Source organism: Mesocricetus auratus, unplaced genomic scaffold (assembly GCF_017639785.1).
Source record: "Mesocricetus auratus isolate SY011 unplaced genomic scaffold, BCM_Maur_2.0 Super-Scaffold_6731, whole genome shotgun sequence".
In the NCBI taxonomy this organism is placed as follows: domain Eukaryota; kingdom Metazoa; phylum Chordata; class Mammalia; order Rodentia; family Cricetidae; genus Mesocricetus; species Mesocricetus auratus.
Genome location: NW_024429185.1, coordinates 6373016 through 6399552, shown reverse-complemented (window position 1 = coordinate 6399552; position 26537 = coordinate 6373016). Strand labels below are relative to the sequence as shown.

The window sequence follows — 26537 nt, the reverse complement described above, 5'->3', positions numbered from 1 at the left end:
TTGATAACTTTGGAAATGTAACTATCACACTTTCGAACAACATGCAGCAAGACAATGAATGTACACACACACACACACACACACACACACACACACACACACACACACACACACTAAGGCAGCCTGCTGAGGAAGGCCAGATGGACATCCACATTATGGGAAGTTGCAACATGGCCAGGTCCAATAGGTAGCATAAACTGGCTTCAGAAAGAAATGGACAAGGGGAGAACCTTGCAGTTACCATATTTGGAACTGCACTGATGGTGGGAACAATACTTCTCAGTCCTTTATCTGAACACATTACATTTTCCTGAGGCTATTTGTTTGAGGTGGTTAATATTATCAATAGGAAAATGAACAATGGAATAAAGCAATTTCCCTGGCTCTTCTGATGAGGAAAAAAAGAAGAATCAACTTAAGATAAATCTTGATTCCATTTTTCTAAATAGGTATAAAGTACATAAGAAGGTGTCATGCACATACAATTTTAGTCTTGACAATTGCATAATTCAGAGTTTTCAAAGGTTCCTTTGTATGGCTACCCTCCAAACATGACAGCCAAAACAAAAACTTCACTAGTAGAATAATAATCAGAATTAAAAATAGGTTTGTCAATTATTTCTAGTATTTGCTGGGTTCACTGGAATAAATAAAGGTTATAACCTATGTAAAAAGCTAGTACTCTGCTGTATACAGGACAAGCTGTGACAGTACATATTTCTGGACGTTTAATAAGCTTATGATTCTCCTATAAAATACACACACACACACAAACACAACCTCTTTCTAACTCACAGTGAACATACAAAAGAGAAGATTTCTCATTGCAGAATTTTCCCCCCAAGTTTTTAGGAAAGCAATTAGTACTTTCCCCCATAGTGTCCTGTTTTTCACCAATACCATTTAAAACTCAAATAATTCAGATATATTAAAGCCTAGACTTATTCAAAATGAGTAAAAATACACAAGCTGAATATTGATCTTTAATGACCTTTGTCAAGCTCAGAGGCAAAGGGATTACTTAAGTCATGAAGCAAACACCAGTAACTATATAAAGAATTCCCCCATTCACAATATTAAATGCCAGCTTTCAGAATGGGTTTGCAATAAGTCTCGGTTTACTGAAGCTCAAGGGTTAGTTTGCTGCTGAGAGTCTTGTGGCAAGGTAAGATGAACAAAAGACAATCCAAAGAGACCATTAAAAGTAAACCCAACACATTATAACTTATGTTCTAGTGTGAGTCCCGTCAGTCCACGTAACTATAATCTTTTTTGTTTTCTTTTCTTTTTCTTTTATATTTTAATGGAATAATCTTATATGGCTTTTATATATGCATATAATTTTTTCCTCAATATAAGTTTTTATTTAAATTAGAAACATGAATGCTTCACATGTCAATCCCAGCTCCCTCTCCCACCTCTCCTCCCTTGTCCCTACATCAAACCCCCTCCAGCCCTCCACCCAATCCCCACACATCATTCCCCAGGGAGGGTGAGTCCCTCCTTGGGGGGATCTCCATAGTCTGTCATTTCATCCAGGGCAGGACCTAGGCCCTTTGCTAGGAGGTCTCTTTTACACTTCTGAAAAGGCGTGTCTCAGTGATTCGGCATTCTAAAATGTGTGACTCTCTTCACATAAATTTTTGCAGGAGTTTCAAGATCAGGTGACCTGAGTACAATATCCCCTTTAGCCTTAGGATTACCCTGAAACAGAATCCTACATGCATGGCCCCTTTCCCAACATAGCCTCTTTGTTTCTAGGCAGGAAACAGAGAAAAAGAGAAATAACACGGGGAAGACAAACTTAACAGCACTGGGATTATTCCTGAGAATTATCTGTGTATTCTTTCTCAAACATGTCTTCCCAGAACACCTGGGCTACCGGGCCGAGACTTTAGTCCAGGACATGGTTCTGGGCTCTATGACCTGGGCTTTACTGTCAGGTCTTCTGAGTTTCTTTGTTTTTATGTGTAATTTTTAAAGATAATTACTACCTTTATTTTTTCATCTTTATCCTTCTGTGGTCTTTTGAGATGAGATCTACCTTGTAGCTCTGTCTAGTTTCTGACTCATTAAACAGATAGTACAGCCGTAATCTTACAGTAATTTCCCTGCCTCTACCTCCCTGGTATTGAGATTAGAATTGTGTCCTATCACACCCAGGCACATTTTTCTTTAATTAAGGAAGAATTTAAAACTATAAATTTTTTTGAGTATGAGTTACACAATATAACCCAGTTTGGAATTAAATTGTGTCTTTCACTGACCTCTAGGTAGTTTATAGTTTTGCTTTTGTATATGTTCAGTGATCTTAGTAATAGAACATGCCTAAAGCTTTCATTACTTATTATTATATATTTTTTAATATTGTTGACTTATGATCAGAAAATTTGGGCTACAGAGTCTATTTTTCATCTAAAGTTGTTAAGGGTATCTATGTAGCCAACTGCATGCTGAACTCTTGCTTATTCTCCTTGAAAAGGCCCATTATTTATTAAATATATCATCTTTTGTAATCAAGCACACTGGTTGCTCTCTTCCTTTCCTTGCATGTTTTCTCACTGTCCATCCCCTTCAGAGAACATGCCGACCTTTTCCACACACTGACAGGCAATGGAAGCTTTCCCTCTGTTTCCAAGTTTTCATTTTTACAAGTTAATCTCTCAACAGCTTAGTGCATTCAGGTTTTAAGTTTTTTTTTTTTTTTTTTTTTTTTGGTTTTTCGAGACAGGGTTTCTCTGTGGCTCTGGAGGCTATCCTGGAACTAGCTCTTGTAGACCAGGCTGGTCTCAAACTCACAGAGATTTGCCTGCCTCTGCCTCCTGAGTGCTGGGGCTAAAGGCATGCGCCACCACCGCCCGGCTTAAGTATTATTCTTAAAACTATGAGTTACCTATTACTTTTAAGGATTCTATCAACTTTTTACTTAGGCATGTAAGGTGGAAATTTGAAAAGATATCTTCCACACAAATTTTATACTTTTACTCCTTACACATATCAACAAGACTTTTAAAATTTTAATTCTTTATATTTAATTACATATCAACTGCAGTTTTCCATCTCCCCATATTCCACTCTCTCTTAGATCCACTCTTTTTCCTCTATTTCCCTGGGGAAAAATAAGAGAGAGCAGGCCTCCCAGAAACATCATCCAACCACATCATAACAAGTTACTATAAGACTAGGAACAAACGCTCATATCAAGACTAGATGACATGACCTCGTATAAGGAAAAGGGTCCCAAGTAGAGACAAAAGAGCCATAGATACTCCCCACTCCCACTGCTAGGGGTCCCACAGAAACACCAAGGTAGGTGACTATGTCAGTGCTTATCCCAGTTACCATCAGAGAGGTATAGTCCAGCAACTGACAGGAGTAGGTGCAGAGACCCATAGCCAAACACTAGGTGAAGTCAGGAGGACCCCTGAAGAAAAGGAGGAGGAAGGATTCTATGAGCTAGAGGGGTTGAGAACACCACAAGAATACAGCACACAGAACCAACTACACAGGGGGTCACAGAGACTCAAGTGACAATCATGGACCCAATATAGGTCTGAGCTAGGTCAACGAGACATTTAAATCATTTCATCTCACCTTTCTTGTTCTCGTTAATTCCAAATTTGGCTGGAATATTTTAACATGCCTTATTCTAAAACCTCACTAAACTATATTTATTATGAATTTTGTTTCAAGAAACCTTATTTGCCCTTACATGCTACTGCTGTCTCTCCTGGTCTTGGATTCAATTGTGTCTATGGTTCATTGTTTAACTGCTTTATTTCTTTGTTCTGTGTTTATATCTCTATTCTTAGATCTTTGATCTTTTGAATATTTTCTTGATGTGGGTCATAAACTCTAGTTCTTCTCAAATATATTTCAGGATGTTGTTGACAGGTATGAAAGTAGATAAAAAAATTCCCACCTGCAATCCTTTCTATTCATTTTCTTTACAGTCTGCAGGTGCCATTCTTTTTCATCCAGTTTTCAAAATAGGCTGCAATGACATTCTGACTCTGTACGTTGTGTATACTGTGTGTGTGTGTGTGTGTATGTATGTGTGTGTGCATGTGTATATAAGTACACTAGGCTCAGGTGTGGAGGCTGGAGGTCAAGGTTGGTGTCTTCCTCAATCACTGTCTACCTTATTCTTTGAAGGTAGAGTCTCTCACTGAACTTGAAGTTCACCAATTCAGGTAGGCTCAGTCAATAAGTCCAACTGTCCAGTATTTCCTAAGGTGCCATGGCATCACACTTTGTTGTTGTTATTATTTGTCTCCTCCCTACACCCTGGGGATCTGAGCTCACCTGTTCATGCTCTTCTATTCTCATTTAACCTTTTTCTTTTACTTTCTGTTAGGAAGCTCATAAATGTCTCTCTTTATGCATAAAGTTTGCTTGGATGTACTTTAAGTTTTCATCTAACCAGTCCTAAAAAAAGTAACACCGCAGGGGCTCTCCTTTATGTGATTGTTGAAATGGCTGGGAAACTATCAATGCAGGTAAACAACACAACTGTATACAATGGTTGCACCAGGGACTTAAGGTTTCCGATTTGGGTGTACTCAGTGCTAACTGACAATTCTTGTACATTCCCATGGTTATCTCTTCATTCTACCTTGCCAAATGAGCACAGCACCCTTAGCTGACTGTGGTTCAGAACACAGGTATTTGGATTTAGAGCTTATGTGTTCAAATGCCTGGTTCTCATATTTCATGTCTTTATGAACTTAGATGGGTTAAACTCATTAAATGTTAGTTTTTCTCTCTCATGAATTAGTGAAAATATCTTTGCTGATAGAGGTGATACCTTTAGTTTACTCTTTACATCATCATCCTGCCACTACCCCATTCTCTTTCGGGTGTCTTAAGTACCTCTTGAGATGTCACAACTAGTTTTACATCAATGCTCACCTATATCATGATATGTAAAAACTTGTGTGAATTAATAAGCAAAGCTGTCTGTTCACTATTAATACTCAACAACATCAGCACTGAAACCACTATAACTACTCTTGGTGCATATTCTCTCTGCTAATATTTTCATTTAGAGCTAAGTATAAAGCATGGCATTCTCAGACTGCTGTAAAACTGTAATGACTGTCAAAAGGCAACATTTACTATGGATCTTATAAGGAAAAGCTAAAAGTTCTTGTCATCTTTTGTTCTCTTTCAATATAGCTTGTCCTCAATCTAATGCAGATATTTAACTCCCAAAGTCTTAATGCTCATGTCATTAAAAAGCCAGAAACTTATTCCAACTACAGCACTTAGATGTAGAGCCTTTTGGAAGTGACTGGATTAGGTGGCCAGGATGGCGTCCTGTGACTCCTAAGAGGGAGAGAATCATAGAGAAACATCTGTTCCTACCATGGAATCGACAGAGGTTAGAGGGCCTTTGTCAGAGCCTGTACCTCTAGAAATGTAAGCCCAAACAAATCTATCTCATTTTTCTGCAATAAGCTCACCTTAAGTAATTACGATAACACTCCAAAGCTGGCTAGTCAGACTTTGGAGAAAACTGTTTTGGAAGAGAAGTTGTCTCAAGGCAGGCTGAGGTACACATGCCAGTTCATAGTGGGAAGTAAGTTCCCCACAGGGCAGAAATGGAAGGCAGCATCTGCTTATTAGGACTAAAGTGAAGTTAAGGGTTTTAAGTCTATTGGCTTCTACTCTTCTAATTACAAGTAGAACAATGTTATCATTATCTTAAACTCAAAATATTAACAATAAGATATGTTTGGGTAACTCAAATTACTACAAGAAAAATGAAGCACCAAGCTCCCCCACCACAGACCTCAATGACAGCAACTCTGGGTAGTGTGAAATACTCAGGTTGACAATGAGAGGGAACACAGGTGACTTTACCCCCACAGAATCCATCCTGGTAGCTTTAGTGTTTACTGCTTAAGCTGGGAGATGGTATTCAAATGATGGAGTTGGGAGGGAAGGAAGGGAGGAAGAAAGGAAGGAAGGAAGGAAGAAAGGAAGAAAGGAAGGAAGGAAGGGAGACAGGGAGGAGGGGAGGGAGGGAAGAAGGAAGGAAGGAAAGAAAGGAGGGAGAGAGGGAGGAGGGGAGGGAGGGAAGAAGGAAGGAAGGAAGGAAGGAAGGAAGGAAGGAAGGAAGGAAGGAATAAAGCACAACTTATTGTAATCAAACCATTTCAAACTCAAGGCTGTTTGCTGTGGAGGCTAACTGTAAAACAGAGATAATGATAAATCCAATCAAGACATTTTCTATAAGGAAAGAAAATGCCCCATGACATCCAATTATGACCCATTTCATCCAACAAATGAAGGTGAAAATGGTGTCCCAAAACACGCTACCCTCCCGTGTTCCCTGCAATCTACACTGTTTTGTCTGGTATGACTCATTACAGCACTCTGCCATCCTAATCAGCAGTGAGTGTGATTTCACAAAATTCTTATCTTACATTCATTTAAGGCATGAAATAAAGAATTCTTCCCTTACAATGTTTGTTAATTAAAGCTTTTGTGAAGCCAAATCACGATTTATTGCATCAAGTTGAAATAATTCTATTATCAGGTACTATAAAATACAATCTGGAAAGTGACAAAACTCATCAACATCAATGAAAAGTATGCCCAGATTCCCTTTTTATTAAGGTATTATTTACTTAATACCTTATTAAATAGTTACAATGGATATATGCAATTAAAAAAACTGGCAAGTGGAAATACTCTTGGTGACCACTCAGAAAAATGAAAGGAGAATTGAGAACACCCTCCCACTTAATATTATGAGACTGTAAATAGAAATACTAGTACTAATACAGGTCTGATTACAAAATGATTGAGGTGTTTGCTACTAATCCTCCCTCAGAGTAGCTGATACATTATCATGTCAGATCAGCTCTATGCTACAGTAAGAGAGAAATGTTTGGTTTCAAAATTAATAAACATACTAGCAGTTCAATGCACAATGGGTCTTAAGTTGTCAATTAATGCTTGATTCTCACATGGTAATAAATATTGGCAACAATTTGATAATTATCTTTTAAAATATAATACTTTCAGTTATTTCTCTGAAATTATCCAACTTCACTCTTTTTATTTTTAACATAGCAAGAGAAAGTATGACTGTCTATGAATCTGGACAGGGAGAACAGTAGCAAGTCAACTGAAAACATGTTCTGATCTATATCACTAAACTAAGCACACATGGGAAGGTCACTCAGAAACTTAAAGCATAAAGGAGGCTTGAATCTCATTTAGCCTAATTTTTCATGCACAAAAAATTTTCATACGCAATGTTAGTTAGAAAAACACACTATGTTTCCAGAAAAAGGAGAATTGAGAGAGTAAGCTAAGGAAAGCAAAAAGATGTTAAGTTTTCCTATGTGTTTGCTTAATTGGGTACATACAGTGTGTGTTTTCTACATGACAATGATGTGGTGATCCTGGCCTCAGAAAGATGTCACTATTTGTTGGCACTGACACCTCCTCAGTCTACTGGCAGGGCCACTGATATACACAGTGCTGGCTTCCAGTGAGGCCTGAGGCTTCAGTGAGGAACAAGAAAATTTCCAGTGTAAAACTTCAAAGTGAGTCAGACTTAATGAGTATGAAGTTATTTGGAAAGAGAGTGAGAAAACCCGCCTTTGGGCAAAGATTATACAATACTTTGACAAACATCTGGGGAAACAAGCAAGCAAACAAACCAAACCAAAACACTAAGAAGTCTTAAGTGAAACTAAAATTTCTCACTATGTACTTTCCTAATCAGTACAAGGTCAGGATGGTGGAAGACCATTTCTGCTTTCACTCAGTACCAGACTTAACCAACAAGCTGCTTAAGACACACTTGGGGCAGAGAAGGGGTAGGGAGGGAGGAGGAGAGGGAAAGAGAAGGGAAGAGGCGGGGTGGTGGGAAGGAGAGCGGAACAGAACAAACATGCACACACGCATGCACACTGAAGTGCTCCGGGTTGGAAAGGCTGCAGCATGCACACACGCATGCACACTGAAGTGCTCCGGGTTGGAAAGGCTGCAGCATGCACACACGCATGCACACTGAAGTGCTCCGGGTTGGGTAAGGCTGCAGCATGCACACACGCATGCACACTGAAGTGCTCCGGGTTGGAAAGGCTGCAGCATGCACACACGCATGCACACTGAAGTGCTCCGGGTTGGGAAAGGCTGCAGCCGTGCAGGATTTGAGTGTAAATGCCCTTGACTCACACACACAGCTGAAAAGGGGACAGAACTGGACTCCCACAAGTTATCCTCTGACCTCCACATGTGTGCCATGGTGTGGGTACATGCACATACTGCAAAATAAACAAAGGTGTGTGTGTGTGTGTGCGTGCATGCGTGTGCACATTTTAAGGTCTACTTGTATTAGTACTACACTGTTGTCAGGGCTGATCATTGCTCCCAGTACTGAGTCCAAATCCCATGAGAGCAAATCAGTAGATACTTCACCGTGCTCCCCTCTGTATCTTTTACATGGCTGGTAAAGGTGTAGTAATATTTACTGGAAGGAAGGGAGGTAGAGGAAATGAGATAGGGAAAGAAAAGTAAATAGAGGAAAAGGAAGGGAAAGGGAAAGGAAGGAGGCAGATGAAGGCACGTGTGAAGCAAAGGGGTCTGAGTGAAACTAGCCCACCTGCACAGAGGAACAAGGACATACCTTCTACTTGTCCAGGGGGGAAGGGGCCACAAGCCACTGCAGGAAACAGGCTAGCTTCTGCTGGCTGGGTTTCAAACTGGAACTGGGTTCTCAGCAGAATCCTCTAGAGCACAGCCTAAATGCTTAAAACCTCAAAGACCAGGAATGCTCCTAGTTGCAGCATCCTATTAAGAATTTATGCTTTTTAAGAACTGTGACTAGACTCTGTATCACTCACGCAGTACGTGCCACACTTATCTGCTGGACTGGCTCATTAACCTAGATTAGGATGCATGCAAACTCGGGTGTGATCGCAGTCTCTGGGAACGAGCACTAGGCTCCAAAGCCCATTTCCCTGCTTCTTTAAAGTGTACCAGCCATTGTAGACAGAAAAGCATCGAAAGTGGCTATATAGCCTTTCCAGGGCATGAAAGGTCACACAGTCAGCACTTTCACAAAAGGAGATAAAACATCCTGAGTACACAGAATTAGTGAAGAACCATGGGAGGCCTGGCTGGGACCTGCCTGCCTGGCACTGTGGAGCTCAGTACATGTGCTCTGGGCATCAGCCTGTCTGGGACCAGCCTGCCCTGGCACTGTGGAGCTCAGTACATGTGCTCTGGGCATCAGCCTGTCTGGGACCTGCCTGACTGGCATTGTGAAGCTCAGTACATGAGCTATGGGCATCGGACTGTCTGGGACCTCTCTGCCCTTGCACTATGGAATTCAGTACATGTGCTCTGGGCATCTTCTGGGAGATCTGGGCTCTTCAGTGTCTTTTTCCTGCCTGGCCAGGATTATTCCTGATTCTAACTATACTTTAAATATGTTTAAAAATTGCCCTTTCCAAATGAACTTTTATAAACCCTAGACATAGTTGCACCAGAATTCTCTTCCAGTTACACGAAGAATGAAGAAAGCTTTGGCATGAAGCACAGAGAGCTCCCAGTATGGCAATATTGCCAGACCATGATGGGTTCCCAGACTCCAAGATGGTTTTCAATGTGAAATATTTGTATGATCCCCAATTCTGGTGTTGTACTGCACATGGTCTACCCTGGAGGATTACAGAAATTGTAATCCGCTACCCAGCCAAATACATTCCACATAGCTGTACCACTGAGCTATGACTACAGTCCTTATCTTATTTGTGGATCTTGTGTTTTTCATAAGATGGCTTTTAGAGTTCACTAGTCACTCACCTCCACCATCAGTTCAAGTTCTGTGAGTAGACAGTATGCTCATTTTCAGCCCAATCTCCAGTATGACACTTTGTGAATGATTTTGACATCACTGTTTGCGTACTCTATAGATTAAGGTTTTGCATGAAAGTCGGAGGCCATTGGAAAGGGACCAGAGAGAAGAAAAGCTAATGGTGGAGGAAAAAACCTGCATATATGGTGAAAACATTCAATAAGACCTCTGTCAAAGGAAAATCAGGACAAATGAGGTCTTATTCTACTCTAGAGAGAAATCGATGACAGGAAAGATGCAGGGACTCAGTAGAAATGAGACAGACATTGGGGATCTGCCATTTGCAAAAGTCGCAGGGAGGGAGCACCAGAAGAGGGCATATGAACTTGTCAATATGCTCCCTGCCTGTATCCTCAGCTTTTCTCTAATCTGCCATCTACCACCCATCACTCTACGAAATTTTTTTATCAATAATTTTCTGGTTGCTGAATTCATGTGACACAGTCTAGTTCCTGTTTTTGACATCTCTGGATGTCTGTGACACCACTTTGTCTTAGCTTTCACTTCTTAGTCCTCAGGCCACTTCATTCAATCTCCTCTGCAACATTTCCTCCAGTACACACGGTGTCTGTGTACCCCTGGTTCCTGTCTTCTCAATCTATAAAACTCGACTGACATTATTCATTCCTGTGCTTTGGATTGTCAATAGTTTGTTGATGACTCTGCATACTGTATTTCTAGGCAATTCCTCACTTCCAGATCTGCATCTGCATAATTCCTATTGGACCAAGCCACTTAACTACTCCACAGAATTTTGAATTTACTACTTTAGTTCAAACTTACCATTTTCCTACTAACATACCCTAGTTCAAACTAGTCTCCATATATAGATGAATCTGCTTCTAAGACAGTCTACCCAATGTGGTCAGGCTGATCTTTCTAAACCAGAAGAATTCTGTCACTGTCCACATCAAACAATCCACATTAGCTCCACATTGCACTCAGTCTCAATTCTTTACCTTGGCTTTCTAGGCTTTAAAACCTGTCCTGAACACTTTTTATATCCTCTTAAAGCTCCCCAAATGTGCTATGGTTTCACATCTCAGCATCCACATAAGCTTGTCCTTGTCATATGATGTTTTATTTTTTCACTTGCCATTTTAATATAGAACTAGATATTACTTTCCTTTACATTTCTTCCATGACTTTCTCTTCTCTTCTCAGTGCTTAGCTGCATGTACTTCTACATGTTTAGTAGCCCATTCCCTTCTTTAGTGCCTTTGTAGAGACAAATTATTCTTTTTGTTCTCAATCTTTCCAGACAGAATAACCAACTCTCCTTTAGAGGCTACAATGTATAACAATCATGTCATTATTTATAACATTCTAAAAGTCCAGCAGGGTCTTAATCTTAAAGACAGAAATCATTACCATCTCCAGTCCTAACTAACATTTTCTTATTTATCACAATAGTAGTTTGTTGGTTACAGTTCAACTTAATGAATACTTTAGTTATATTGAATGTCAATCTGGGAATTAGAAAGGTTAGGGTTGACATTTTTAAAGGCTATTCTTTGTATTTTGTAGTATGTATGTCATGGTACATACACATTGTCAGATTTTTTAAGTCGGTTCTCATAGATACCCTTAATTCCCTTGACCTACCAATCATCAAATCCCATAGTTTAGCACACAATATACCCAACCACCAATTTACCCTCCTGCTGACGACTAGAGCTGCAGCAGGAGCTGATAGGTTTGTACTACATGGTTGACTCTGTATGATTAGAAATTAAAATAAAAAAGGCGGGGTGTTATGAGACACTCTTACAAGTCAAGGACCAAATGCAGAAGACAAGTCACAGAAAGAACTAAGGGGTGTGACCACTTTTCTTCAGCTATGCTTACACTTTCAGGGTAACACCAGCATGCCAAGAACAAGGGGAGGAGCTATGTGACACTTCTTGAAGCCAATAGAGATCCTGCGGGAAGAGCTACCTAGCAGGGAAAATGATGCCATCTAAGTCCTTTGAATACTTGGGTGCTGGTGGGAGTGCTAGTGTCAGCTTGAAATTCCTTCAAGGAAGCAGCTTCTCATATACACAAGACAGACTGGCATTATCTCTTTAGGCTTCATGACACAGTTGTTATTTGAAACACATTTTCATTTGTACTGTATGGCTTGCTATTTCCCATTTATCCTATAGTATAAACATGAAGGTATTTCTGACCATTGTTGAACATGAGACATTTTCTCAAATTGTTACTTTGCCCTCTGACAAGGATGCTCTGTGTTATAATTGTCAGCTATGTGTTTGATATATTCCTTGATCACTGAGAACATTCTTGGGTGGCCCTCTTCACTGAAAACTTTTTCAATGCCTGTATTACTTTATTCTTCTGTTTCGGTGACTGATGGGGGAAGTCCTGTACATTTGTTAATAAAGCACTGTTGAGCCAATAGAAATCTAGATAGGTGGGACTAGGAGTCCAGGAGGATTCTGGGAAGGAGAAACACAAGAGACCGCCATGGGGTAGGAAGCCCGGAACTATTCTCCGGTAAGAGAAATACTTAGATTAACAATTATGGGGTAAACACTTAAGTCAGAGCTAGCCAGTAAGAAACAAGCAAGGCCAACAGCTTCATAATTAATATAGCCTCCTGTGTGTTTATTTGGGACTGATGCGGCTCTAGAACCAAGCTGGCGGGAAGGCTTCTCTCAAAGAAAAAGCTTCTCTTTACATGGTGACTGCTTACTTTACTTGACATTCCCTTATTTTCTAATCCTTATGCCATCAGAACTGTCTTAGCAACCCTTTGGAAGTCTGGAAATTTTCATAGTGGTGGACATGTGACAATCTCTCAACAGCTCTGGGAGGATATAAAACAAAAAGTGTATGAAGCCCAAATCACATTGTGACTACACAATTTCCCTTTTGTCTAGCATCTGCTACCATGTTCTGGTAGATCAGGAGGATTAGGGTTATCAGCAGCCCTCTGATAGCCCTCTGGAAGACACATCAGCAGTATGGAACCTCACTTCTAAGGCCATCTGTTTATTGCCCTCTGTATGGGCAGTTCAGTATCCCAAAAACCATAGTGAAGCATAATCAGGCAGAAAGACCCATAACAACCCAGATCTACCAATAAGCTTCCAATGACTGGATGCTCTAGTCTCTAGGATTTACGTGCAGTTACTGTGAGTGGGTATTGTTCATTACTAGTTGAGGTTTCAAACATTCATTTTTTAGACTGTTTTATTTTTAAAGGAATTTTAACAATAATAAAAGGAAGCTAGAACTTGATAATAAAAGATGGCTGTTTTCTCTTTCTTCTCTAAACCCTCCCACAGACACCTCCCTGCTCTCCTTCAAATTCATGTTCTCTTTGTTCACCAATTGCTTTTACATGTATATATGTATATACATATATATTCCTAAGTATAACCTATTCAGTCTATATAATGTCACATGTATATTTTCAGGGTTGACCATTTGACACTTGACGACCAATTGGTGTGCTCTAGGGAGAAATATCATAAAATTAAAAACTCAAAAAAAAATAGCTGAGCAGTGGTGGCACATGCCTTTAATCCCAGTTCTTGAGAGGCAGAGGCAAACAGATGTCTGTGAGTTTGAGGGAAGTCTGATCTACAGAGTTAGCTTTGGGACAGTTAGGGCCTATACTGCAAAGCCCTGTCTTGAAAAAAAAACTCATTAAAAATTGGTTATTCTCATTTTCATTTTAAGCGATGTTTTTCAGCCATGCTGGCATTGTTACTGATTTACTAATTTACACACATACATGTACACATGCACACACACATATACATATATGTTTGGTGTTAGTCTTTTCTCTTTATTGAAAGAATTTTACACAACTGTCTCCAGATACAATCTGTTGCATTCCACACATCAGGAGAAGCAATTCTTTTTGGGAAAACTGATGCTGAAATTGCAACATGTACAAAGCTGTTCCCTCGGTGACCATTAGCCTCTTCTGTATCTGGGTGATTCAGAGTGTGACCAATACACTTCTAGGGAGATGACAATGGGTTAGAAAAAGTTGGCGACTTGGAAACAGCAATTTTTGGCATCATTCCATAAAATGCTGAGTGAAAGAGTATTTCCCATGCTACCAGGAGATGGAGGGGGTGGGAATCCTGTGGTTAGGTATTCAAAAGAGAGGGGGTAAGTCAAAGATAGAGATGTTAGAGAAAATAAAAAAGTGAACCAGGAGATGGGCTTTGTGTAGCTGAAACAGCTGTGATATGTGGAATTTAATTTCAAAGCCTTGCTCCCTATAGAGACAAAAGCATCTGAAAGGACCAATATGGGCTCAGTGTGCCCATATGCTAATTTAGTAAGGCCACAAAAGAGGGCATATAAATCAGAGGCTGTAACAACTCTACAGGGAAATAAAGGACAATACAAGATAATTGGCCAAATAAGAGCATGGATAATCTGGATATCATCAACTATCTTCATGAATCTGGGTCACAAAGGAATTCTAGATTCATTGAAGAATAATTCTTTTAATCTTATAGACATTACTATAGCATTTAAAATGTTTAAAACACCAATGAATCAAATATTTCCATTTCCCTTCTGAAGAGTGTATCATCTCTAGGCACTGAGTGCATATGCCATCATACACATTTGATTCAGTCCTGCAGATGATTAATCAAAGGGAGGACCATTTGTCAGAGAAACTCAAGTGTGTAAATTGTGTAAGTTTGGACGTGAAAAATGTACATGGCCACTTTCTCAGAATAAAGCTGAGAAAAGGCTATTGTGAGACAGGTAGTTACAAAATGGTTGTAGACAGCCAAAAGGTATAACTTTTTCTTGTATAATTTAAAAATGTTTCTACTCTGTGATTCATGATACTCCCAGGAATCCAGTTTTTAAGGAAATAAATAGATATACATGTGTTGGCCAGTTTTATGTCATCTGAGAGGAGGGAATCTCAACTGAAGAAAATTGAGATCAGGTTGTAGACAAGCCTTTAGCACATTTTCTTTATTTATTCGTCTCTCAAATATTACAAAATAGCTGCAGTTTCCCCTCCCTGCGCTGCTCCCATTCCACTTCCCCACCCATCCAGACACCTCGCTTATCCCCCAGCTCCGTTCTTCCTGCATTTCCCTTCAGAAAAGAGCAGGCTTCTAAGGGATATCAGCCGAACGCAGCTGTAGAGACTCTGTGATTGTCACCTGTCTCTGGGAGACCCTACAGGCCCTACCTAGTTGATTCTATGTGCTCTGTTCTTGTAGCAGATTTTCACAGTAGAAAGTGATGTAGGAGGAGCCAGCTGACTGTGGGTAGTGTCACCCCTGAGTTGGTTGGTGGTCATGTTTACTATAACAGACTAAGCAACCCTTGAAGAGAAAGCCAGTAAGCAGCACTCCACTGAGGCCACTCTCTGCCTCAGCTCATCCCTCTAGGCTCCATCCCTGCTTGCTTTATGATGTGATTGGCTGTTATCTGGTTTATTAATAAACCCTTTCATCCCCAAGTTGCTTTTGGTCTCGGTGTTTCATCACAACACTAGAAACCATAACCAAAACAGTACCATTATTTGTAACTATGAAAAAGTAAGAAGGATATATCTGAGAAACTGAAAAAGGTTACATTATGGAACATTATTTATCTGAAAATATTAAAAGCCTATTAAAACAAACTTTTTGATAAACCCTAAATGAGGAAGGAGTTGTAATAGCATCCTATGACAGTCACTAGATTAAAAAAATTCACTTCTAAAAGAATTTAATGAGAAAGTGTTTATGAGAACAAATAGAGTAAAAGGGTCAATGGTGTCAAAACTATGCTCTTATGACTCCATATAGATTTTAAAAACTTTCCCTGAGAATGAAACCATCGAAACAGCAGAATATGGAGTCCCAGCTAATGCGTAATTAGAAACACTGATTTCACAGTGCCCTATTGTCTTAGTTAGGACTTCTATTGCTGCAATGAAACACCATGATCAAAGCTACTTGGGTCTAATCAGTTTATGCTTCCACATGATTAGAGGAGGTCAGGGCAGGAACCTGGAGCAGGGCAGGAAGCTGGAGGAAGGAGTTGATGCAGAAGCCATGGTGGAGTTGCTGTTTGCTGACTTTCTCAACCTGCTTTCTTACAGAAGCCAGGACCACCAGCTAGGGGATGGTACAACCTATAAGTGACTGGGCCCTCCCCCCACAAAACACAGATTAAGAAAATGACATACAGGCTTGCCTACAGTCCCATCTTATGGAGGCATTTTCTCAGTTGAAGTTACTCTAGCTTGTGTCAAGCCAACATAAAACTAGCCAGCACACATGTAGTAGACCCAAGCATTGCGCCCAAATTCTGAACCCCTAAAATCACCAAGAGGCCCATTTTGATGCAAAAGCAAAGAGTCTTTTATTGTTTAAGGAGCTGAACCCATTAGCTCGGGCCCTTTGTTCATTCATCATCAGGTGACTGGAGAAGGACCCCAAGGGGCTGTGAGGCAGGAAATATATTGGGTTGAGTAAGGGGTCTAGGGGTGCGCAACTAGGGGTACGCAACAGTCTCAGGATTGGTGTGCTTCCGTACTTAGGCAGACTGTCCTGTGTTGATTGGTCAACTGGTAGTTATGGCCCATAGGCCCTCCCAGGGTGGTTGCTATGCTCTACACATCACTGTTGTGCACTTGTTCCATAAAGCACACCCAGAGTTGTAAAGCACAACCCCACCAGCTAACTTCTGATAGGTTCCTTGCCACGAGGAGGGCATCTGACCTCCTAGTGACCTGGAGGAGAGGAAAGGTCAGGCAAGCACATGTTAAGTCTTTTCTGTATCCTGGCATGGCTGCTAAAGCAAGGGGCTGGCCCATTCACAAGTATCTACTAACAGAATACTGCGATTCAGTTACAAGCATGCAATGCCTTCAGGAGAACCCAGAACTGAGAAATCTGCACAGTGACAGGTAAGAACGAGTTCACTTTGCCCACACCAGCCCCTCCCCTCAACCTACTGCAGAAGGGAATGCTCTGACCCAGAAAGTGCCCCCTCCCAAAACAAAGTGTAGAGCAAGCATTCAGTCTAGCTTTTCAGAAGCCTAATCAAGTAATGACTTTCTTTTGGCTCCCTACAAGCAGGATGGAATTGGCATGCTTTGGATGCCTGGGGACTGCTTAGAACAAAAGAAAGTAGTAGGTGGCTTGCTGGAGTCAGCACAGCTTGATGCTTTCAGGAGAAAAGCACTCAACCTTTAAGTTTCTCTCTGGGGAGGGAAGAGAGGATTAGAGCAAGAGGCCAGTATTCTAGATTTCCAAGGATGACCTGGGGGACTCACCCTTTGCCTTGGTTCACTCACAGCATTAGTGGAATTGATAGCTTGGGAGCCTGGGGGCTATAGAGAACAAAGAGAGGCAAGGGCTGTTGCACAGAACATCTCTGTGCAGGGAGAACTGTATAGCTCAAGCTCTCTCTCTCTCTCTCTCTCTCTCTCTCTCTCTCTCTCTCTCTCTCAGAGAGAGAGAGAGAGAGAGAGAGAGAGAGAGAGAGAGAGAAGTGGAGGAAAGAATATGTACCCAGTGTTTTGGCTCTCCTTAGGACTGACTGTCAGAGAAAATGGTATCTGCACTGAATGTGCTGCAGCTGTTCAGAGTAAGGAAAATCTGGGTGGCTTGCAGCTGTAGAACCAGGTAACCTGGGGTAATGAAGATAGGTGTAAAGGGTGGAAGGACAGGACATTAGGTTTCTGTAGGAGAAACTAGCAAATCCTCTATAAAGGCACAAAGAAATGACATGTTCTTAAAGAGAATCTCTAACAAGGCCTTGAACAGTGAGCTTTCTGTATCAAGCACTTCCTTAACTATCAGAGGTGGTTGTTTCTTCATTTGGAAATATTATAAATGGAACCCCGAAAAGATACAATGAAACAAGGAACTTGATTTGTGGAAAAAAAATAAATCTCTAGAAATCAACTGTAAGGAAAAGAAGGTATATATGAATTGCATAAGATAAAATGTAGAATACACAACATAAAGGAGTTCAATGTGCTCAAGAAAATGATTAATAATAAAATGGTCATTGGAACAAAGAAACAGAAATATCTAAAATAACAGAAGAGGAAATTGTAAGCTGAAGCATACAATTCTTAAAATGAAATATTTAGCTGAGGGCTTCAACAATAGCCTTGCTCAGGAAGAAAAAAAAAAGACATTGGAATTGTTCCACTCAGGGGGATTAAAAAGAGAAGAACAGTGAAAATCATTAGGAGAGCTTAAGTGGCTTTGGGATCATCAATATATACATTATGGAAGTATAAGAAAGAAAAAGGAAGCAGGCAGATTTTTCAAAGAAATAATGACAAAAACTTCTCAAGTATGGGGAAGGAAATAGACAGATACAGCTCAACATGATGGATGCAAAGAAATCACAGCAAGACTCACAATGTTATGAAAAGTCACAGAAAATAACAGTAGAGAAAAATGACTTGTCATATACCACAGAATGCCCTTAAGACTATCAGTAGACTTCTCAGTAGAAACAATTCAGAGAGGCTGTGAGATCTTATATATTGAAAGCATAAAAACAACCAAACAAACAAACAAAACACAAAATACTCTACATAAGAATTGTATTGGGCAAAAGCATCCTTAAAAAATGAAGGGTATTTTCACAACATCTGTGGTACTATTACAGCAATAATCAACAGATTATGCTACTCGATCAAAAAAAGGGGGGGATGGCTAAATGGACTTAACAAACAAAAAGGATCAACTAAATGCTATCAGTAAGAACTTCCTTTAAATCTAGAAGCAGACAGCCTTAAAGCGAAATCACAGAAAAGATAATCCATGTAAACAATAGTCAGAAAAGAAGTGACTCCACTTATACCAGACAAAATAAACTTCAAATAAAGAATGCCAAGAGAGTCAATGTGGAACCATGATGTAATGATAATAAAGTCAATTCACTAGGAAGATACCCCCCTCTCTCTCTCTCTCTCTCTCCCTTCTATCTCCCTCCAACACTATGCCTTCCAAACTTGTGGATCAAACATTGTCAGAAATGAAGGGTAAAATAGCAAACAATAGATTTCTACGTTCCACTTCCATAACAGAGAGAAGAAAGCCAGGTAGGAAACTGAGGAGGGAATGGAGCACTAAAAGCATGCTATAGGTGAAATGTTTAGACATGTCTAGAACATCAGACACAACATTCTTCTGTGTGCACATGTAACATTCTCTCCACCATCGATCACACATTAATGTTACAAACTTCATAGACTTAAGACAACCAAAATAATTTTACTCTTTACAACTACAATGCTATAAAAATAGCATAAGAAAATATACAGAAATTGGACATACTCTTCCATACTCTTTGAACCATCGTGTTGAAGAAATCAAAAGACAAAAATTATCTTGAGACAAACAAAAATAGATACACCTTATGAAATCAAAAGTTAGGGGATGCATCAACAGTAGCTCCAGTAAGAGTTTGTGGCAATGGCCGTCTACAGTAAAAAAGAAGGCAACATTAAATTTCTTAATTTTATGCCCAAACAAGCTATCAAAGGAGGGAGATAGAAGCTAATCCATACTTCTTAAATATGAAGATATGGAGTAGAGAATAGAAAATAAATGGAAAAGAATAGTAGACTCTAAGAAGTATTTTCCCCCAAACAAAATTGGTCAATATTTAGTTAAAATAGTAAAGTAAGAAAGTACTCAAATAAAACCAGAGGTGAAATAACTGCCCTCAATGACACTGAAATTGAGAAGCTTCTAAGAAAGTATTATGATCGATTATGTAGCAACATATCGGACAATCTAAAAGAAATGGACAAATCACTAGAATCATATAATCATCCAGGTTTAATCATGGATAAACAGACCATATTTACTTATCTATAACTAGTAAGACGATAAACTCAACAATGGAAAAAACAAAACAAACAAAACCCACAAAACTTTGCAACAAATAAGAGCCTGGTACAAGACGGCTCCAGCAGTGAATCCCACCAAACAGTTGAATGATACCAATATTAGTACCAACACTTCTTAGACACTTCCAAAGCATCAAAGAAGGAACATATCCAAACTCATCTTAGACACCATCACACACACACGTACGAGAAAAGAAAATTACCAGTCAATATTCCTGATGAACATAGATGCAAAATCCTGCCCATAAACATAGCAAGTTGAATTCAATGCTACATTAATATAATAAAGACCCAAACTATTAGTATTTATCAGTAAGGATAGAGCGTAATTTAGCATAGGAAAATCAACCAAATCATAAAAATCTCATATAGAGATTCACATTTATATTTATATGACTTAACAAATCATTAAAACATACTTAATAATATCCAATATACTTTATCAATATCATGATGAAATTATTTAGAAACTAAGCACAGCTTGATATGCTTATGTATGTAAAAAATCTCTAAAACCCACCAAAAACCCATTAGAAGTGATAAAATCAGCAATGTTGCATAATATACATGAACACACAAAATCAGCTGCATTTCTATACACTAACAGAAAAAAGTTTGAAGAGGAATTTATATTCCCATTTACAAAGGTGTCAGTAAACACAAAAACAACCGTAACAGAAGATTCATATATTGGAAACCGTAAAGCATTGCTGAAAAGAAAAAAAATAGGAAGGCAGGTCATGCTCAGGGCTTGAATATTTAATGTGGTTAAAATACTCGTATTATTCAAAGGAATCTACAGATTCAGAAGAATCAATATCTTATTGACAGTTTATATTCTCAAAGATCCCCAAGACAATCTAGAGACAGGAGAACGAAAGAGGAAGGAGTGACAATGTTGACTTAAGATGTGACAAAGCTCCAGTATGCCATGGTCTGAAGGCAGAGTAGTGTGTGGAAGAATAAACCCAGACAAGTCCCACAAACGCAGGACCAAATCTTTCACAGGGGCCCGTGAGAACACCCTGGAGAACTGAATGGCCCCGGGAAATGTGTCCATCCATACACATCTCAGGGCAAAACACAAAATTAGCTAGATGATTAAATACTAAATATTTAAGGCTCTAAACTACACAAATCTCAGGGAAAAAAGACAAACAGGAAAATCTTGGTGATGATTTTGGATACGGTACCACAAGCACAAAGAAGTTGGACTACAAAACACTAAACTACTAAACATTGAATAACCATCACCTTAGAAAATGGGTGCTTAATATTCCAAATAACAAAGAGACATACATGACTCACTTGCAAAACAAACAAAAACAGAAATGAAAGTACAAGCAAAATACTATTTAAAGAAACAAAAATCTTGAATAGGATTTTCCTAAGGATATACAATATTTTGAAGGTACTCAACAGCACTACCATTAATGTTTTATAAATATAAAATAAAGAATATATACATGCATACATATATGTATTCATACATGTTATACATACATACACACTCATAAATTTTTGGCATACTTTCCTAAAACCCTTGAACTTGCCATGTTTTCAGTAATGTCTTGTGTGTGCTAACATTTAAGAGGGTGTCAGAAGTAAGAATATTCTTCCAGAGGTCAAAAGTTCCGTTCCCAACACCTACATCAGGTGGTTCACAACTATCTATGACTCTAGTTCCAGGGCATTTGACACCCTCTTCTTGACTCCACGGACAACTATGCACAAATGCATATACAAGCATATATATACATGTATGTATGTACATATGTATATATATAATTAAAAGTAGAAATGCTTATAATTGTTTTTCAAATGTCAAAGGGCATATACCATGTTATTGATTTTTTTCATGTCCCTCTCAGATAACACTGATATTAGTGTCTTTCTTCTTCTCAGTCCTAATTCATCCCTGCCTCTTTACAGTATAGTATGTGTAAAACTCTCTGCTGGCCTTTGGTAAGTGGTGAAGCGTTTCCAGTTAATTATATAGATATTACTTAACCTTCCTATCCCCATCCACACATAGGAGCTAGAAGCTCTGAGACTAACCTCCATGCAGATAGGAACCATAAACTGAATTATAAACAGATCTGTAGGCCTGGAACTGGAGGAAAGGAAAATGTACCCCAGAAACTTGGAATATATCTTAACTCTTAAGTGAAAACTTTTCAGGACATACTATCATATGTGCATATACATGTATGATTGAAAGTAAGATAGTAAAATAATATACTAAATGGATACTCAATCTATATAATAAAAAGCTATGGAATTAGGCCTTGCCATGGATCTTTTGTCTAAGGTCTAGCTTACTATATTGCCTATGGAACAATTAGAACAGAGGTTATTCCTTTCCTATCCTTTTCCCCGATCATATGTATATCTGTATCCACAAAACTGTTTTTTACCAACACACACACACACACACACACACACACACACACACACACACACACACACACACGGGGTGAGGGGGGAGGGGAGAGGCAGAGAGAGAGAGAGACAGAGAGAGAGGGAGAGATTCTAAACATCAATTTAAGAGTCCTCTGGGTGTTGTGACTCTTTTTTTAATTTTTTTATTCTTTTTATCTTGTATTTTTCCCTCAATATGTTTTTATTTAAATTAGAAATGTGAATGTTTCACATGTCAGTCCCAGCTCCGTTGTTGTGACTCTTTTGTGTACCTTAGCATAAAAGGACACATGTTTATTCAGTGTTTCATTCAGGTCTGATCAGGCTATCTCCTGTTCTAAGTTGCTGACAAGCTTTGAAATACTCCATACTAAATGGAACAGGAACTTTCAGGTTAAGCTAGTCTGAGAGACTTCATATTACACAGTAGGAGTTTACCACCTGTATTTTAAATGAGTGAAAATGCTAGCGAAGAATGACTCTACACTTCGTTTGTGTGATTAAAACCTACCACTTGCCCATCGCAAACCACAAGACACAGATTAATACCTTGTTCATGCAAAGAAAATAATTACCACCTACAAATTTACTGAAGTAGATCAGGAACACATGCACATCAAAATCCTATCAGAAAACCTAGGCTCATGAACCTATCAAACACACCAGACCAAGGAAAGATAGAAGCCCATCATCACCATCATCTACTGAATTGCTTTATTATGCAGTGCCTGCATTATAGGATCTATAGGTGACAAGCTCCTAACTCCTGTTCCAGGGATTGAACTCAGCAAAGTCCTGTACCTGTGCTTGGATATTCTTTGAACTACCTCCAACAATTTCAGCAGATACTGGGTCAGTAATACCTCACCACAATACCATGGGACTTTGAGTGTGGGTCAGTTCTCTGCCTTTAGTAGTCTTTTTAACTCTCTTACAGCCATTTCCATACATCACCGTGTAATCTGGGAGTTAGTTGTAAGACTAGAAGAAATGAAGCTTTGAATGCCATGGGTCCTCATCAAGTAAAGTCAGGGTTATATGCTGAGGGAAAGTAATGACACACTCATGGACTTCACCAAACTATCAGTGTAGAAAGAAATGTGTGCACCCACATTTTCAACACGGTGTCCTCACAGCAGTAAATTTTGGTTTTCCCCACTGTACCTTTTGTAAGTAAAGAACTGTTCCCTTCAGGACAGCATAGAAGGTTTTCCATCCTCGCTTTCCTCTTGGAGCTATGAAGGGAAAATGTAAAAGTTTAGGTGACAAAAATCAGCATTTTAGAAGAACAATTTAAAACTTGAACATGATTTTTTTTCAATATTTTGGTTTGTTAGCTATCAAAAGAATGAAAGTTAACATTTCTTTAAAACTATTTGTTCTAAAACACTTCCCATGTATTATTGTATTTCATCCTCACAGTATTCCTGATGAGTAAACATTATAACTTTCTTCTTTATGAAAGTGAACACAGAGACCACCTTGCTCATGGTCATACAACCGGAAGGAAGAGAAGCTGGGTTCCCATGGATTAGTGGTCTTTCCCACATCCCTCCCATTGTATTTATTACATAGCTAGATTTTGAAAGGATTATTTCCTTGGCATTTCTCTTACAATGCTTCAACCAAAGCATAGCTCTGTGGTCACTTCTATGGCAGTCTGTGTAGACCTCTGTTGCCGATATTGTCACAATGCAATTGTCGTTTGTTTCCCCCTCCTAAATGTCTCTTTCCCTAGACTTAGAATTACTTAATTTTAATCTTCATAATTCACTGATCCTTGTGTAGTATAAGCAGATTTAGGCACTACCTCAAAGATTCCTAAAATCAATTCATTCTAGAATATAAAACAGATTTTCTCTACTCAGTTAAGGAACTCAACAAGTCACTCAAGCAAAACCACAGATCAGACAAACATTTACTACTTATTCTGATAAAACTGAAATATGTGAACAGAAAATGTTGAAACCTGAACGTTGTTCTCCTAAACATGTTAGCTCAAACATGGGGGAAGGGACATTTACTCATATCCCTTTAGCATACATTTGTCTTTCTTAATTTGGGAACCTGATTAATTTAGGAAATATTCACATACAAATCTCTTTCAGTTGAATTCTCCGGACTGTTGGCTTGGGAGCTAGATAACTATCCACCTACAAAGTTCAAGTGATCCTGCCAGCAGCATACTGAGATAGCCACCTGGCAAGAAAGACCTCAAAACATCCGCTCTGCAGGTTTCTAGGAGAAATAGAAAACACCATCCCTTCTGTTTCTCCTAGGTGAAGTTTCAAGGTATGTTTTGAAAACATTTGTTAAAAAATGCATTTTATAATTTCCTTTGTTAAAGAAAAAAGTGGATTAACATTAGAGGGAGAATTTAGGAGGTATTCATGGCACTTTAGCAGATGATAAATTCTGATCTTGCCCACTGGAGACTCATACACATAGGAGTGAGCATGGGCTGTGTCACCTTCTGTGCAGGGACTCAGAAGTAGCATGGTACAGTCTAGAATTAACCCCTCCCTGAAAATTCACACAATCCCCCAAGGACTGTAGTCCATACATTTAAATATGTGGGTAATGTGCATAACTTTGTTTAAGGAAATAAATCACTGGCTAAACACTGGTCAGAAACAGAGAAAAGCCTGTTTACTATGAGATGTTTATACAGGTCTAGTGTTGAAAAGCTTTCCCTGGGGCTATAAGAACAGTGTATGAGATCTTGAGATAACTTCAATGCAAAGATCTACAAATCTATTTTCTACTATAAAGTAGAAATATGTGTGTGAAGCCAAGTAAAGGTTCTTTAACATCACCACAGTGCATCTATCAAAAACAGATTCTGAAGAGTATCTCATGGGAAATGTCAACTTAAACATGACCCCTGAGGACCAATGTCAATCACCTTTACTGTACTTGCTACTTGCCCATTTTCCATAGAAGTGTAAGATGTAGTCTGGTCTTTTATGTTTATGACTATAGTCTTTTATACTTAAAATTAATGTAGTCCGGACAATTTTAATCAAGTTGTTTAAGAGTTAAATAAAGCAATTTGCAATAATCCTAAAGCAAGTGTTCCCTGACTACAGCCAGGTTGCAGTACAGCTTCTCACCACAATGCTAAGAGTAAGGAGCTATCATCACCTCCATTTACTCAGGGGACTGTGGGTGCCAAGTAATTGGAAAAAGGAGGACCACCGTGCACAGGAGTAGGCTGGGAGGCTCTCTCATTTCCACCCTCTACTATCCCCATAGATGTGCTATTGAGACTGCATGTAGCCAGGCTCATCTTGTCAAACACAATGGGCTGGACACTATGAATGGAGAGCAGTGCTCCTTAGAGCAACTGCTGTGGGATGCATGGAGACTGACTCTGAAGTTCAAGTGCTACATACAGCTGGGTGAAAATTGTCAGCTATAGCGATGTAATAAATACAATGGGAGGGATGTGGGGAAAGACCACTAATCCATGGGAACCCCAACATTTGAGTGAAAGTAGGGTGTCAGGAGGTTGGTAAATAGAAATATTTGAATAAACACCCTGCTTTCTAGGGTGAGAGAGTGTTTTACAAAACAACAAAAAGATGCATTTAATACCGAGATCACACTTACACAGCAGTTCTTAGTTCTCATTACTTCCAAGTCCCCCAAGGGTAGTTCAATTATTTCCTGCAAATACGAGAGCCTTGCAATGACTAATTCCAGGCATCTGCCTCCAACCTATAAACATTAGTATCTATTAGTTTAGCTTAAAATATTACTGAAATACACATTATTTTTGCCATCTATGATTACCTATTCAGATGTATCTCCATATTTGCTTTTTCATTTACTCATTATATCTTTCTAAGGCATCTTCAAGTACTCCTTGAAGACTTAGTAATCCCCTTAGGAAGGGCATGTTAGCGTCTAACGCTTACCTATTTTGTTTGTAAAAGCGATATTTTCCTTAAGAAGATAATATTTTAGTATTTCTTGACTGTCGTCCATTGTAGCCAAACCTACTAGCAACCTCAAAATTATGTGTGATTATGAGTTTCTTTTAGTTTAACTCTTTGGTGCATCATTTTGAGAAACCCTTAGCCATCGTGTCTTTAAATCTTACCCTTGACTATTGCTAATACCTTGAGTATCTAATGCCTAACACTGCGTTTTGTCTTCTCACTTAATAGTTCTTCTATTTTTTGCTTTTGTTTCTGGTTGTCAATTCTGAGATTTAGAACACAGGGTCTTGGTGCCTGATAAGCCCCGCACTGCCACTGACCTACATCCTCAGCCCTTCTAAGGGATTCTTTCTCCTCTCATAGTTTATTTCTCCTGACTCTGTATATGTCCAGCACGTGCATATATGCCAATATGCATGGA

At 39.1% G+C, this 26537-nt stretch overlaps 1 protein-coding gene across 6 annotated transcripts in view; it reads right to left on the bottom strand.

The window, feature by feature from the left end:
- The window catches only part of Psd3 (pleckstrin and Sec7 domain containing 3), a 435804-nt gene that overhangs the window by 42165 nt on the left and 367102 nt on the right, over positions 1–26537 (bottom strand). For all 6 annotated transcript variants that reach the window (XM_040742209.1, XM_040742210.1, XM_040742211.1 and 3 more), the window contains one exon: positions 23337–23407. In XM_040742209.1, the coding sequence (XP_040598143.1) occupies positions 23337–23407 (71 nt within the window). The remainder of the gene's footprint in view (positions 1–23336; positions 23408–26537) is intronic.